This window comes from Fusarium flagelliforme (assembly GCF_020744385.1).
Source record: "Fusarium flagelliforme strain FIESC 12 MPI-CAGE-AA-0113 chromosome Unknown B0J16scaffold_1, whole genome shotgun sequence".
In the NCBI taxonomy this organism is placed as follows: Eukaryota; Fungi; Ascomycota; class Sordariomycetes; order Hypocreales; family Nectriaceae; genus Fusarium; species Fusarium flagelliforme.
This window is the reverse complement of record NW_025763503.1, coordinates 7,180,400-7,194,347: the sequence shown is the minus strand read 5'-3', so window position 1 is coordinate 7,194,347 and position 13,948 is coordinate 7,180,400. Positions and strand designations below refer to the sequence as shown.

Sequence of the window (13,948 nt, the reverse complement as noted above, 5' to 3'; positions counted from 1 at the left end):
CAAGCCGGGCCACGAATTTCGGCCTGACTGAATTCCGTCATATCATGTCCCGCCTCCTACAGCTTCAAGGTATAATTGAGTACAAGTCAGATGTGAAAAGAGGTAGTGCAATGTCCTCTAGAACAGAAAGACGATGTACTATGGAATATGATATTAGATCGTACCAGGCGTAGTTACGACACTAGAAGTTGTTGAGCGTTCAATCTGATTGACGGAACGGAATGTGGGGGGATGAGGCTGATTTACTTGTGGGTCTTTGTACTAATAATAAGGTGCTGTAGTGATGCACATGCAAAGAAGCTGAAAGGTTGGATTTCTACTCGCAACCTAAACTTGCGCCTACAAACAGGCACAAAGAACCTTCATCTTTCCACGCAACGAACATATAGCCGCCGACTGCGCGCTACCAGATAAAAACATCACCGACCAAACTTGGACCTCGAACTTCAGTCTCGGTCACGTCGAAATTGGATCCCAAATATATACCTGCGCGCAATGCTCAATAGCTTATAAAAGGGTTGACGACCCTTGCTTCATTCGAGTCGACACATTGGATCGCAGCTTTTAGAATTTCTTTCACGTAGTAGCCTGGTCTAAATTTATTTTAAGTCGGACCTTCTACAACCGTTGTGCTTCAGCATACAACTCAGGCTTCCACCTTTTCCCTCCACAATCCAATCTTCTCTTCAACAACACCAACATCATGGATCTCGCAATCACCTTGGTCAAGTCGGTCATGCGGGCCTTCTACGAGACCCGCGAAATACTCGTCATTGATGCGCTCATACTTCACGAAGCGTATGTATTGTTTGCGCGTTTGTACAATCCTGCGCTTGCTAACCATGGACACCAGGCTTCGAGACGATGACTTGGCATACCTCATGTCTATCAACACGAAAGACCTACACAAGATCTGCGGCAAACTTCGCGAGGACAGATTTCTAGTTGTGTGAGTGTGTGCGATGCCAAATCATGATCTCCCTGCTGACGAAAACCCACGCAGACACACACGATCCGAGCTACGAGAAGGCAACCCGAGACCGAGCAATCGAACATGGTACTATATCGACTACCGAAGTACGATTGACGCAATCAAATGGCGCGTCTATACCATCGACAAAGAAGTGCAGGGAACCACACAAGTTGCCAGTGAAAAGAAAGAGTACTTTTGCGCACACTGTAAAGCAGAGTGGACGGCTATGGAAGTTCTGGACAATGTCGGTCCACAGGGTTTTCTATGCCATCGTTGCTCTCATGTTCTCACCTTCGAAGCCGACCGAACGTCCACCGGGCATGAGCAGTCAACACGACTCAACGATCAATTCAAATTCATAAGCGAACTTCTACCCAAAATCGATTCAGTCCATATCCCCGAGTGCGACTTCGATCGTGCGCTTGCCAAGGCCCGTCCAGTCAAGCGTGACGAGACACATCAACGTGCTCAGACAATAGCAGCAGATGCTGGCGCCAACCGACCGATGGCAGTTAAGGGCTTGACAAACACAGGACCACAATCCATTGCTGTCAACATATCAACATCAGATGGTCTTACAGAGGCTGAGAAGGCAGCAGAGCAGGCGCGCAAAGAACAGATTGCGAAACAAAATGCGCTGCCATCATGGATGTCTAATAGTACAGTTACTGGTGAATCTTTCACTGCAACTACTACTCCCGGTGCTGCTACAACTATAAAGAAAGAGGCGGGTAAAGAAGGACCAGCTGCGCCGGCCGCGGCCAATGATCAGATAGATAATATATTTGAGATGCTCAAGGCAGAACAAGCGGCGAAACAAGCCAAGGAAGAGTCAGAGGAAGATGAGGACGACGAGGATGAGGATGAATTTGAGGATGTACCTGCCAAGCGGGTGAAGATAGAGCAGAAGGAAGAAGACGAGGAGGAGAGCGAAGAAGAGATTGAGTTTGAAGACGTTTAGAATGGCAGAAGATACCTAAAAAATATTACACCTTAATCCGACCATATATTTTGGTACTCAAACAAGATCATACAACGAATATCTACGCGATCTTTCAACATTCGTTCCTCTTCACTGTGGATCTATCCCAGATATCTTATACTGGTTGTCAGCACGAAGACATGAGCCTGCGTACCACCAAGACTCTCTTCTTTTACACTGATTTGTTCTTTTCTTTTTCTTGCAAGACTTGGCATCATCTTGAATCAGTCACAGAGAGAAAACATAGTAATAGTAGAGACTTTGAACTTAATTAAGGACATCTGCCCTTTGAGATTCATTCAGGAATCTATAGCTAAGCTGTTGCGCTGTACGAGGCCTAACAGCCGGGTGAAAATATGCAGAAAACAGTCGCTGTTCCTTTACCGCTTGCTAACTTTGCCTGCCTATAGAGCAAAGTGATTGAATTGAGTCCGTTCCTTCGTGATACCCATCCGTTAATCCAAAAGGGGTGTCGTAATCCGCCGCAAACCCCTAAATCCCAAGATATTTGTTTAAAGCAACCCGACCAACACCCGTCCTCCCATAAGTCAGTGAAGAACCTGAGTCAGATGCAACGCCATTTAATGCATAATGCAATCGCCTTTTATGATATGTTTTGCAGCGGGTATCTTGCTACTTCAAGTAGCCATTACCTCCCTGAGTGCCGCAATGGGAGATACAGAGATGCGCGACGACATTAGTGGTGGAGAGTCTCGTCAATCAATTGATTGCGAGTGTCTCCCAAAACAAACTCCAGCAGCCTCTTTTGCTATCGGCCACGAGTCTTATCGGATGACAGCAAGGTCAGCCAGTCGACCTCCGTTGTCGCCGTCTTCTCGACTTCCTGGTCGTCGGCCAAAGGTAGACCAGAATCTCAAAGTCTCGTCACCGGCTCCCGTCACAATTGTTCGACCGTCGGGGCTCATGGCCAGGTAAAGTACACGATACGTATGGCCTGTAAGACTAGCAACCTGCGTCATTGAAGGGTATTTCCAGACAACGATTTGGTTCTGACTATAGCCATGTGTCGATACGATCTCGTTGGAATTTTTGGACCAGGCAATATTGCAGACCTGGCTGCCGGTATCAATCTCGTTGATGACCGAGCCTTTGACGGTGTCGTGGAAGATAATGCGACGGTCTGCAGTACCACCACCAGAAGCCAGGAGACCACGCTGGTGAGGTGACCATGATATCGCTTTTACGGCTGCAGTGTGATCTGAAAACTTCCAGAGTGGTGTATCTGAGAGCTTATCCCAGACCATAAGCTTGTTATCATTGCCACCACTTGCTAGTTGTCCATCTTCACAATTCCATTTCAAGCCACAAACCTCCTGTTTGTGACCTACCAGTTTCCTCAACCATTGATCGGGTGCTCGTACGTCGCGGTGGTAGATCAACCGGTCGCGTGATCCGGATGTAAGAATATGAGTATTCCAGGCTAGAGAACCGACTCGCGCCGTATGTCCAGTCATTGTCCGTAGCCGGCGCGACTTCTCGGCATCCCAGATCTGGACCAGACCTTTACCTGTGCCAATAGCAAGGTGTGTGCCTTTTTGTATCCAGGAGACGCTCGTGACAGTATCATCTTCAAGTGTGCAAAGCTTGTTAACCTTGCTGGTCTGCGCATTCCACATATAAACACTAGATCCCAAGCCGACTCCAAGGATGTTGGCACTTCCCCAGTCGACCAGGTTCAGATAGAAATCGTCAGCGAGTTCAGGAGCATCGAGAACCTTGTAAGGGACCTTGCTGACTGCTCTCGGTTGACGTCTAGGGCTGAGGAGCATTTGCTGGCTTCCAAATCGCACTGGTGATAGACTGTAGATCTCGGCTCGGGTATCAAGATTAGGGCCATGTCTGCCTTGTGGTGTTTTAGAGGGAGTGGGGTGACCAGCGACTTGATTGGGATGTCGCGGCGACATATATGAGAAGAGGTTCTTGTGAGGGGTCGACGGTGTCAAGGAAGAGGATGGCAGTGATGGGGCAGAAGCATTGGTAGGGGGAGTGTGAGCTCGGGTTCCATCATTAGCGGAAATATAAGAGCTTGTTGGAAGAGATTGATTTGGTGAGAGGGTTGGGGTAGCTGCTTGTGGCACAGAGCTCTCAAAAAGCTCAGCACGTAGTAAGTGGGAGAAAGTGCGGTTAGCCTCTTCCGCTACAACATCTGGTTAACTTCTATGGGGCATGATCTGATTGGGAAGACATACTCTTTTGGAAATGAAGCTCGCCATGAGGTGTACGCTTCTTTTGTTTCGAGGGCGTAGCAGGAGATCCATCCTCGTGTAATAAACTGAAGCTCGCCTGCAGGTCCTGACCAGTGCGGGTGGGAATGAAACTACAACACTGTGAGCATGAATGACGGTCATGGTAGAATTGTCACCAACCGGTCGCCGTTTATGCGCTGCCGCTTGCGATGTGGACTGGCACCTGGAGTACTCTCCCGCTGCGGGCGTTGAAATTCGCGTAGTAACGCACTGTCGACAGCATCGATGTCGAGATGAGTTCCACGAGCACCTTCACTTTTTCTTCCATGATTACGCATCGTTCGATTTGGTCCATTGTCGAGACTATATCTGGTTTCCAAGCGGGTGCGATCTGAGCGGGGAGGAGTGGAGGACCGGGGAGTGGCGGTATGGCTCTTGGATTCATCGATAGCTCGTTTCGCAGATTGAGAATTTAAGGCAGCTATGCCCGAAGGTTGAGGGAGGGCCGCCATATCGTCGTCTTGCTCGGAGAGCTATTTACGGTCCAAAATACTGTAAGGTCGGAGGAACAAATGGTGGTGAGTGCGCGAATGAACAAAGCAGGAATTCGATCGTAGCGGCGTTTAATTGGTTTTCAGATGACGAAAGCAAAAGGAGACTCAAGGCGAGACGGTGAGGGCGCAATCCCTAGCACCGTCCAGCAAATGTCAAACTTCGTTCGTCGTTGGTAATCTTCGTCTATCGCATCGTCTCGAGACTGTCGACCTAGGATACAACAGGCGATCCGGGCACAACCTGTGGTCGATGACGTTGGTGAGATACGTTTGTGCTTAATCGATAAATATAAGATTATGTTGCGGAGAGCCTATTGAAGACCGACTGGAAGAAGAAAGAAAGTGAAATCTTGTGATGATGCACGACGCGATGGTTGCCCAACGATCTGAGGCGTGAGGTGCAAGATCCAAGATGACAGTATGGATGTGGAGGATGGAGGTCGGAGCGGGCGGGTACGATAGGTAGTAGGTACGGTAGGTACTGTACGGTGCGATGCTGGGCTGGGCAGAGGTGCGCTAGGGGTGGCGGGAAGAGGGTCGCACCTCAAGTTCTCGTGAGGGATGTTGCTGCTGGAGGGAGGTTGAACTGGGGTCTTCAGGGCGCGCTAGCAGGTATCTGACCAATCAAAAAGCAGAAACAACAGAGCAGGCCCCCTGCGCCCCCAGGCCGCGGCGGCCAGGAAACGCGCGGGTCAACAATAACAACCAAAATAATGGAGCAGAACCGTGATTGTGTTATTGAATGAATACCCCAAGAATGAAGGTAACAATATCCAACTTTGGCGAAGGGCAGGGATCATAGTATCTCGATTACAATAAGCAAGTTCACAATCAGTGATGGTTCTCTGTGATCAATTGTTCACTTACTTGTAATCCCAAATATGACGGGAATCTTTTGAAACCGTTACAAGAAACAAAACTCTACGTACTAATAAGGTACTTTCATTACTTGCACACCTTACCCATTGGTAAAGCCATGGTTTCGTCCCGCAATTGTTTATCGGCAGAGCAAAGTGTAGGTCCTTTCGGATTCAAAGTACTTACCAACATAGGCAATCCGGAAATACGGTAGGTGCCGGTGTGCACATGGCACAGCATCATCTTTCAGGTACCATGCGTCATCATCAACGGTTGGTGAGAATAGATGGATGCTACGGATCCATATCATAAGGTTATCATTAACCCGAAAAAAATAACTCTCCAGTCAAAGACACTTCAAGTTGTCAAAAACGGCATATTCACTAGGGTCAGGCTTCAAATCCCTAGACCAAGACCTTCCTTTTAGACATATGCACCCCTCATTTCTTTCGCGCATTTTTGCTGTATCGCTCGCGTGTTTGTTTTCGCATGTTACTGGGTATGCGTTCTGTAAGTGTAAATACGCGTATTAGAAGTCTATTGCTACTTAAAAGACGTCGGCTTGTTCGTTTCTTTTAATTTTCGTATACTGCAAGCCTTTAGAATCCCAATTGCATTGTATTTATGCATGAACTATAAATGTTTTTATTTTTGTTTTCATTTGACCAAGCCATATCTGTAGGACAATTTCTCTTCATCTCAAATATTAAACAATGGCGGGACGTTCCGCCGCTAGCTTGACCTCATCACCAGATAAGTGGTGATGGCTGGCTACGAGCGTGAGTGTTGACTGGCTGCCACGACAGGGAATTACACGGGTAGGTCTAGGTAGTTGATCGGGACGACACGAACGTGGATGTCGCGCCTGTTCGTGAGACTTGATTGACTAACTCTGAGTCGCTACATATTTGTTTATTTCAATGGAGCTTCTTACCGGTATGGCGGGTATTTGACGACCAGCGTGTTATTGACCAATCAACATCGATTTATCGGCACAGTGTTGAAGTCGGCATCTCACAAGATACGGCACGGCTCGCGTCAATCGTCGAGACAAAACGCCACTCTACGCGATCATGTCGCGCGTCCCGCATCGCCAGGCTTCCCCCTCCTTGTCCCCTTTTTCCCCTTCCCCCCACTTGAATTCCAGTGGAATGTTTTTGGTCCGAGACTGGGTCGCATGAGGACATCAAAACTGGCCTGTGGTCGTATTATGGGCCGTCTTGTTAAATCCACCCACTTGTATATATTCTGGGTGATTTCACCATCTGATACATAATAAACATCTAGTCGCGCGATACCCATCTTCTCGTATACGCGTTCGGAGTTGAGCTCATCATATGCTGGCTTCTCCCTTACATCAGTGTGCCCAAAACTAGATCTCTCCGAAGCAAAATGCTATGTTTTGTGTTCTCATTGCTCATTCTATTTACTGTTCGTTCTCTGACGATCCCATGTCTCTAAGTAAAGAAATGTTCTATAATGTTGGGGCTGGTCTTGCCCAACGGAGAGTTCCTCCCTGCTTTAACTGCGCCTTTCTTTATTCAACCCAATTCAACCAACCAACCCACCCTGAAATAGACAAAGAAAGAAACACCAAAAGGTGCCATGAAAGGGGAAAGGGGGGAAGAATAACAATATGCCCTGGTAAAAAGCCTCAGAAATTGAAAGTCTCGGCATTGGTAGGTGTCTCGCACCAGGGGCACGCGAACGCTCGACGTTCCATTGTTTATGCTTGTGCCTCAGCTTGCGCGAGAAGCCTCTCTCGCCATCCATTACAGACCTCCTCAAACCCTCCAATAACATCCCCGCAAACTCCGGCGCATTCTCTCTTCTCCAGACGTTCACCCCAATTCCCTCTTGTAAGCCATCGCTCGCCTTCCTCTCTGAGTTCTTCTTCCTTCCTCATTTCCGATACGATCTCTTTGGCGCTTTTCAATCTCCTTGTGGCCATCGTAGTCGTTTGACGAGACATATGCAGTGTGTCTGAGAGATAGTTCAGGTTTTGCACAAGCTCATTGGTAAGTGAGTGGAGACTAGTCAACGAGTTGAAGGCTGTTGTCGAGGGTCGTGGCATGGTATCAGACAAGTTCAGTAACAGCGGTATCAAATCGTCAATAGTCTCGGGATCTGGTGGCGCAACGAGAGGAGATAATAAGGGGAAGGAGAGGTTGTGGATCTGGCGAGTCTGGTGACTCAGATGTGTAGTCAAGGCTGTGTGTGCTGTTATCAACCTGCACCCTTCGTTAGCCACAAATGCATCAGCCAGCGACTGCGTACAAACCTTGATGCGCTAGCCTCAACGCTCGACTGAGAGCCGAGATCCCGCAATGCGGTTGTCACTCTCTTGAACACATCATCTGCTGGACCGCCGTAATTCTCTGTTCCTCTGCGAGCCAGCGACTCTACAGCATCCATTTTAGACACCAAGCCAGGTGGCATGCCGGGAGAATCCAAGTCTGATTCTGACCCGTATTCACTGCCATCGTAATTACTGGTTGACCTTTGATGTTTCCGCCGTGGGGAAAGAAGTGTAAGATGTGCGGCTTTCGTCCGGTCGAGCTCTGACTTCTTCGGGCTGCTGGTACCCTCAGTGTCCTCCAACTCGTCTACGTGCTCAGCGGCATGTGCCTCCCCTTGAAGTCCAAGTATTTCGCTATTGGCATCACCATCTGTATAATCTCCTTCATCTCCCGAATCTGAGAAGGCATCAGCCAACTCATCGGCCAAGTTGCCCATACCATTTTCGTTCAGGTCGACTGCATCTTGTTGGGTGAAGCTGTTTCGGAACGGTGAGGGGTCTTGCACCGACGACTTGGAGAGTCTCCGGGCTTGAGGGGAGCCTGCGAAGCTATCGAAGGCGGAGGAGTTTCGGGAGTGTCTGGGGGTCTGCGGCGAAGATGGCATTTTGGTATGTTGAACTGTGGTAAAATGTTGATGATCCTCCCACAACCTAGACTCACGAGCCTATTACTGCAAGCGATCCACCGCCAAGTGCAGTAGACACCGCTTTACTTTTTTTCTCCAAAGTTGGGTCGATGAATGTCGGGTGGGTTCGTCGGTCTTCTCTCAAGGTAAAGACTTGTGGCGTGAGTGAATGGTCGGTCGGTTCGTTCTCCTCTCAGAATGGGGGGTGTCGAGGGAGAGTCAAGTCAATGTTGTTGAAATGATGTCGGCTTGGGTGACAAGGGACCCTTATTAGGGACCGACTGGCTAAGTACTAATTGATCGCACCAAATTGGCGGCCACCGAGTAAAGGGCAGGACAGGACAGCGAATGGACCGGTAGATCGGTACGTAATTGTTTCTTCGATCAACACGCTAGACATGTGCTTCCTGGTTCTGAAAATAAGCAAGTTGGTATAGATTGCATTATTCCAATCTCAAAGTTGCAGTGATCGTTACTGATGCTTTAACGCCGTGGGAGATGCGAGGATGTTGGTAGCGAAACGAAGGGTGGGTCCTTCAAGAACCTGACGCTAATGCGGGCACATTATCGGTATTAGTGCGAGAGATGCCATAATGCAATCTCGAGCCATCTTATGCAGTCTTCCGAGACGTTTATTGTGGCTGCGTGCGGCATCTGTAACCCAAAACTCATTGCACATAAACACAGCCACTTTACGCACAAACAACTTCGAGGTTGTTTATTGAAAGAACAAGGTGCAGTCGAGGTCAAGGCTTTCCAACACCTACCTACGTACCTGGTATCAAAGATGGCTACGTTTCGGCGGTTTCGCCCAGACGATGTGAACAAGTTTTCCAAGTGCAACCTCGACCCTTTCACGGAAACATACGAACTTAACTTTTACCTTCAATATCACGCAAAATGGCCATCACTCTTTCAAGTGTGCGAGGATATGGATGGAAATATCGTCGGATATAGTAAGGTCCAATCCTAACCTTACCGTGCTGGCCTGGGGCTAATATTGTGCTTAACAGTCATGGGCAAGGTTGAATCCTCACCAGATGCCTACAAATTCTCCGAGCATTATCTGCCGTGGCATGCTCACATAACGGCACTCACTGTTGCCCCAGAGGCACGAAGATCTGGTATTGCCAAGATCTTGACAGATCAGTTAGAGGTCGCAGCTGATGCCGAGAACGCTTGGTTTGTGGACTTGTTTGTGCGAAGTAGCAATCACAATGCTATTGCACTCTACAAGAATCTGGGTTATAGTGTATTTCGCGTTGTCAAGGACTATTACGGCGATCACGCCACGGATCCCTCCAAATCCAGCGAGGACGCTTTTGATATGCGCAAGCCGATGAAGCGAGACAAGGATCATCAGCATATTCGAGATGACGGGGAGAACCATTTTGTCAACCCTGAGGACGTCTGGTAACGAAATGAGAATACAATTATCCCTGCACAACACCCTCAAACTTGCGGTGTTGCCTCTAACTTGACTGAGTCCACAAGCGGATCGGTCTCTGATAGCAGAGGAGTGTAACAACTATTTATATCCAAGCTCCGTCCACCTCATAAACGCTTCCACTCACGAAAGTGCTCTCGGGCCCTAGGAGAAAGGCTATCACATTGGCACACTCTTCCGATGTGCCTTGGCGTTGAAAGGCAGATGGCTCGTCAAATTTGGCATCGTCTGGTCGGTTGTGGATATCCCATGCTTTCTTCATCAAGGGAGTATAGATGGCGCCTGGAGCAACAGCGTTGACTCTCACCTCACGGTGGCCGTTTTCCTTTGCCGCTGCTTTTGTCAGACCGACTATCCCGTGTTTGCTTGCGTCATAAGCTCCGTGTTTGGCAAATCCTGTACACCATGGTCAGAGTCGAAATTGGCAGCATTGTATGGAAGGCACATGCCCTTGATGCCATGGATGGATGCGACGTTGACGATAGATCCCCCGTCCACTATCCTGTTAAGCTGCGCTCTCAAACAATACATTGTTCCTGTCAAGTTAACAGCAATGATCTTATGCCATTCCTCGTCTTCCAGATCCGCTACGGCACGAAGGCCGTGGTGTTTGCCAATTATGCCTGCCACGTTGGCTGCACCGTCGAGTCTCCCGTATTTCGCAACAGTGTCGTCCAGCCAACCTTCTACCTCGGACCTCTTGGAGACGTCAACTCGAGAAACCGTGGCTACAGTACCTTGCTCCTTGAAATATGCCGTAGCACTTGACATGGAATCGGCGTCAACATCGGCGATGCTCACAATTGCCCCGCGCTGTGCAAGGAGTTTGGCTGTTGCGAAGCCGATGCCACTCGCACCGCCAGTTATTGCGTAAACTTTTCCTTGAAGCGACATTGTATGTATGCCCTACAGAGCATGGTAAGGCAAGATCTATAATGATGGTGTGTGGTTACAGGATTTCAGAGCTATGGATATTGGTGTGAGTGAGCGAGTGAGTTCGGTATTCATTCAATCCCCGCAAAGGACAGCTCAGCGGTGATTGGGTACTCGGACTGAATAGGTCTGGCGTCGATGTCCCTGCATTTCGAGTGTTGTATCCGTATCACTAAAGTGATCGGATATTTCCATGGGTTATGACTTGTAATGGGCGCCTTTGAACGACGAATAGCCGCCAAATTTTAGTTTGAGATGTGGCTGACCAAAGCTCTAGGGTAAGCAAACTATGCTGTGGATGTCACTGAGCAAGATATCTTGACACGTTGAGTGAGAAACCATTTTTGAATACGTTATCAAACACATTTACTGCCTAGCACCTAGTTCTATTACAAGTAGCCTTTGTTATTAAGATGAACTGGACCATTCTCGTTGATGGGAAGGTGAATCTAGAGTCCAACTCAATTCACCGGCACACTGTTTAGATGTGTTGTTTACCTGGGACTAGCAATACCAACCAGGCGTCAAAGTACAAAGAATAAGAAAAATCAAAATCTTTCATCCAAAAGCTCCCATATACGCTCATCAGAAATAGCAGTCTTTATGCGAGTATTTTGAAGCCTTTACTGTGGGTTAATGGCCGACAGTGATGGACAGCTGGTAAATACCTTCAAAGCAAACGGACATCGAGATTGGCACTTCCATGATACCTGGAAGCTCACTGCGCTAACTTCAGCTGACAATACAACGGAGACCTTGTTCGGTACTTAGCCCAAGCGGAGGACCACGCACGAATTTAGGTACTTTGTTTTTATTTCAAGGTCTCTCGTGTCAGGTCAGGCGGGCTCCATCGCTGACGGTTGGCACAGCGTTCCACGGGCTGTTTGCCTTGCTTACGCTTACGCTGACATACTTCCCCGTACCTCGCAGTAGCCACTGTACGTAACCTTCATCATCCGTTTCCATCACAGCCCAGCCTGGCCCCGTTCTGAACTATCTGTTTGCCATCCATCATATTGACAAACTTGTTCAAGCCTTTCCATCGGCCTTGACTAAATTTCTTTGTTCTTTTCTGTTGCGCAGCTTCAGTTTTTTAATCAAGTCGCCAAGCATTTATTCTGCTGCACGCTCCCGTCCTTACCTATACCTACAGTAACCACATACTTAATACTGGGTTTGCTGCCTTGCGGCGCCTTTGCTTTTCCCTTTCCCCCTACGCCGACTTTTTTTTCTCCCTTCTTCAACATCGCCTTTCCCCCAACAACGCTGCAACCTGCGATTGAGCCATTCATCGTCAACCAGCATCTATACCATTTCTGGCTTGATTGTCCCTCTGGTATTTCACTAGGCAAAATCACACGAAATGGCTACCACTGCGATGGATTACGAGGCAGCCAACGGCGACCGATACGAAGGTTCGTTACTCAGCTCCAGGCGCGTACATCGACGCGCCTGTTCTTTAAATCTGCATTCCTTCCCATCACCACATACACCTCCCATCGGTTGCAGCTTCCGATATTTTACCACTTTTATCTCGGCCGAGTCCTCATCGATGCACTTTTGCAGATAGCTAACCGACCTCTAGATGAGGCTCCTCGATACGAGCGTGACAACCGAAGCGCCTCGCCTCGACCTCGTGACGACAATGAAGGCGGCCGCCGACGTTCCGCCTCGCCCGGCGGTCATGGCGACAGGTTAGTTTTGATGATGGCTTCTTACGGTTGACGACTGATGCTAACCTGCACTCGCTACAGCAACATGAAGGATGTTTCTGCTCCCCGTGATGACGACGACGGTGCTGTCAACCCCGGTTCCAACCTTTTCGTCACTGGCATTCACCCCAAGCTTTCCGAGGCTGAGGTCTCCAAGATGTTCGAGAAGTATGGCGACGTCGAAAAATGCCAGATCATGCGCGACCCCCACACAAAGGAGTCTCGTGGATTTGGCTTTGTCAAGATGGTCACATCCGAGCAGGCCGAGGCCGCCAGGGAGGGCCTTCAGGGCGACACGATCGAGGGCCGTACCTTGAGCATCGAGAAGGCTCGCAGAGCCCGTCCTCGTACCCCTACCCCCGGCAAGTACTTTGGACCTCCCAAGCGAGGTAAGTGATACCCAAAAAGCTATCCCTTTAATCTTACTGCAATCTATTGACACAACAACAGAGCCCCGTCCTGGTCGTTATGAAGATCGCCGCCGTGGCGGTTATGGCGGAGGTGGTGGTGGTTATGGTCGCGATGATCCCTACCGCTACCGTGGGTACGACCGCAACTACGAGCGACGAGGATACGAAGAGCGTGGAGGCGGTTATGGTGGCAGCAGTGGAGGTGGCCGTGAAGGTGGCGGCCGTGAAGGTGGTGGCCGTGACTACGACCGCAGCTACCGTGACGAACGCCGTTACGATGACCGAGGCGGCTACGGCGGCCGTGATTATGATCGAGGCTATGAACGCCGCGACCGCGACGATGGCTATGGCCGAGACCGTTACGCCGGAGGTGGCCGCGAGGATCGCGACCGCTATCCTCCTCGTGGAGGCCCCGGAGGCTCTGGATACGAACGTGGCGGTGACCGATACGAACGCGGAGGCGACCGAGACGCTGCGAGAAGCCGTGACCCAGCTGCCGGCGCTGGAGGAGCTGGTTATGGCGAGTCTGCCTCTCGATCCGAGACGCGCGACGCCTATGGAGGTTCGGGCTACTATTGAGTGCTGCCTGTTATGTACCCGCTAATCCTCCTAGGCGCTCCCGACCGAAGCATTCAGTAAACGTATCGATGCCGTTTACCACGACCTGACTGAACGATCAGTCACCGGGGTCATACCTCTCTCCTTTCCTCTACTAACACATCTGCTTTGCTTGCTCAACTTCTTCTGTTAATTGTCATTTCTTCGTTGATTTCTTTATTTTCATGGACTACAGCAGACTGAATTAGGCTCTGCTTACACAGGAGTTCAGTGTGATTTGCGACAGTTAAGGGATTGGAATCAAAAAATGGGTACTCGGCCTGCGTCACTTGAGTTTTCTTATTGCTGGTCGGTTTTGCGACAAGGTCACAGATGGACCAAATTTGGCA

The 13,948-nt window shown here is 49.4% G+C and overlaps 6 protein-coding genes across 6 annotated transcripts; 3 read left to right on the top strand and 3 right to left on the bottom strand.

Moving 5' to 3' along the window:
• Window positions 1–315: 315 nt before the first annotated feature.
• On the top strand, window positions 316–2,161 carry B0J16DRAFT_280464 (uncharacterized protein). The gene is made up of 3 exons (XM_046123902.1): window positions 316–798; window positions 854–949; window positions 1,004–2,161. The coding sequence occupies exons 1-3, from the start codon at window positions 704–706 to the stop codon at window positions 1,932–1,934; spliced, it is 1,122 nt and encodes a 373-aa protein (XP_045990295.1). The 5' UTR covers window positions 316–703; the 3' UTR covers window positions 1,935–2,161.
• Window positions 2,162–2,740: 579 nt separating this feature from the next.
• B0J16DRAFT_314962 (quinon protein alcohol dehydrogenase-like superfamily) lies at window positions 2,741–4,674 on the bottom strand (the record flags this gene model as incomplete). Its single annotated transcript, XM_046125221.1, has 3 exons — window positions 2,741–4,113; window positions 4,166–4,293; window positions 4,343–4,674. The coding sequence occupies 3 exons, from the start codon at window positions 4,672–4,674 to the stop codon at window positions 2,741–2,743; spliced, it is 1,833 nt and encodes a 610-aa protein (XP_045990294.1).
• Window positions 4,675–7,300: 2,626 nt separating this feature from the next.
• Window positions 7,301–8,478, bottom strand: B0J16DRAFT_379101 (uncharacterized protein; the record flags this gene model as incomplete). The annotated part of the gene is made up of 2 exons (XM_046130974.1): window positions 7,301–7,805; window positions 7,856–8,478. The coding sequence occupies 2 exons, from the start codon at window positions 8,476–8,478 to the stop codon at window positions 7,301–7,303; spliced, it is 1,128 nt and encodes a 375-aa protein (XP_045990293.1).
• An 808-nt stretch (window positions 8,479–9,286) lies between these two features.
• On the top strand, window positions 9,287–9,916 carry B0J16DRAFT_353100 (acyl-CoA N-acyltransferase; the record flags this gene model as incomplete). Its single annotated transcript, XM_046129291.1, has 2 exons — window positions 9,287–9,455; window positions 9,513–9,916. 2 exons carry the CDS (start codon window positions 9,287–9,289, stop codon window positions 9,914–9,916), a joined length of 573 nt encoding a protein of 190 aa, XP_045990292.1.
• A 57-nt stretch (window positions 9,917–9,973) lies between these two features.
• Window positions 9,974–11,281, bottom strand: B0J16DRAFT_43089 (uncharacterized protein). The gene is made up of 2 exons (XM_046133844.1): window positions 10,396–11,281; window positions 9,974–10,342 (listed from the first exon to the last, which is right to left on the bottom strand). Exons 1-2 carry the CDS (start codon window positions 10,838–10,840, stop codon window positions 10,032–10,034), a joined length of 756 nt encoding a protein of 251 aa, XP_045990291.1. The 5' UTR covers window positions 10,841–11,281; the 3' UTR covers window positions 9,974–10,031.
• Window positions 11,282–12,242: 961 nt separating this feature from the next.
• B0J16DRAFT_314958 (uncharacterized protein) lies at window positions 12,243–13,580 on the top strand (the record flags this gene model as incomplete). The annotated part of the gene is made up of 4 exons (XM_046125220.1): window positions 12,243–12,294; window positions 12,465–12,573; window positions 12,634–12,980; window positions 13,042–13,580. The coding sequence occupies 4 exons, from the start codon at window positions 12,243–12,245 to the stop codon at window positions 13,578–13,580; spliced, it is 1,047 nt and encodes a 348-aa protein (XP_045990290.1).
• Between the last annotated feature and the right edge of the window lie 368 nt (window positions 13,581–13,948).

Bases quoted from the DNA above. Each gene is read 5' to 3' on its own strand.
- B0J16DRAFT_43089 (XM_046133844.1), bottom strand. From the start codon at position 10,840: ATGTCGCTTCAAGGAAAAGTTTACGCAATAACTGGCGGTGCGAGTGGC. The intron at 10,343-10,395 runs GCATGTGCCTTC...CATGGTGTACAG, and splicing joins ATCCATCCATGGCATCAAGG to GATTTGCCAAACACGGAGCT.
- B0J16DRAFT_280464 (XM_046123902.1), top strand. From the start codon at position 704: ATGGATCTCGCAATCACCTTGGTCAAGTCGGTCATGCGGGCCTTCTAC. The intron at 799-853 runs GTATGTATTGTT...CATGGACACCAG, and splicing joins GCGCTCATACTTCACGAAGC to GCTTCGAGACGATGACTTGG. The intron at 950-1,003 runs GTGAGTGTGTGC...AAACCCACGCAG, and splicing joins GAGGACAGATTTCTAGTTGT to ACACACACGATCCGAGCTAC.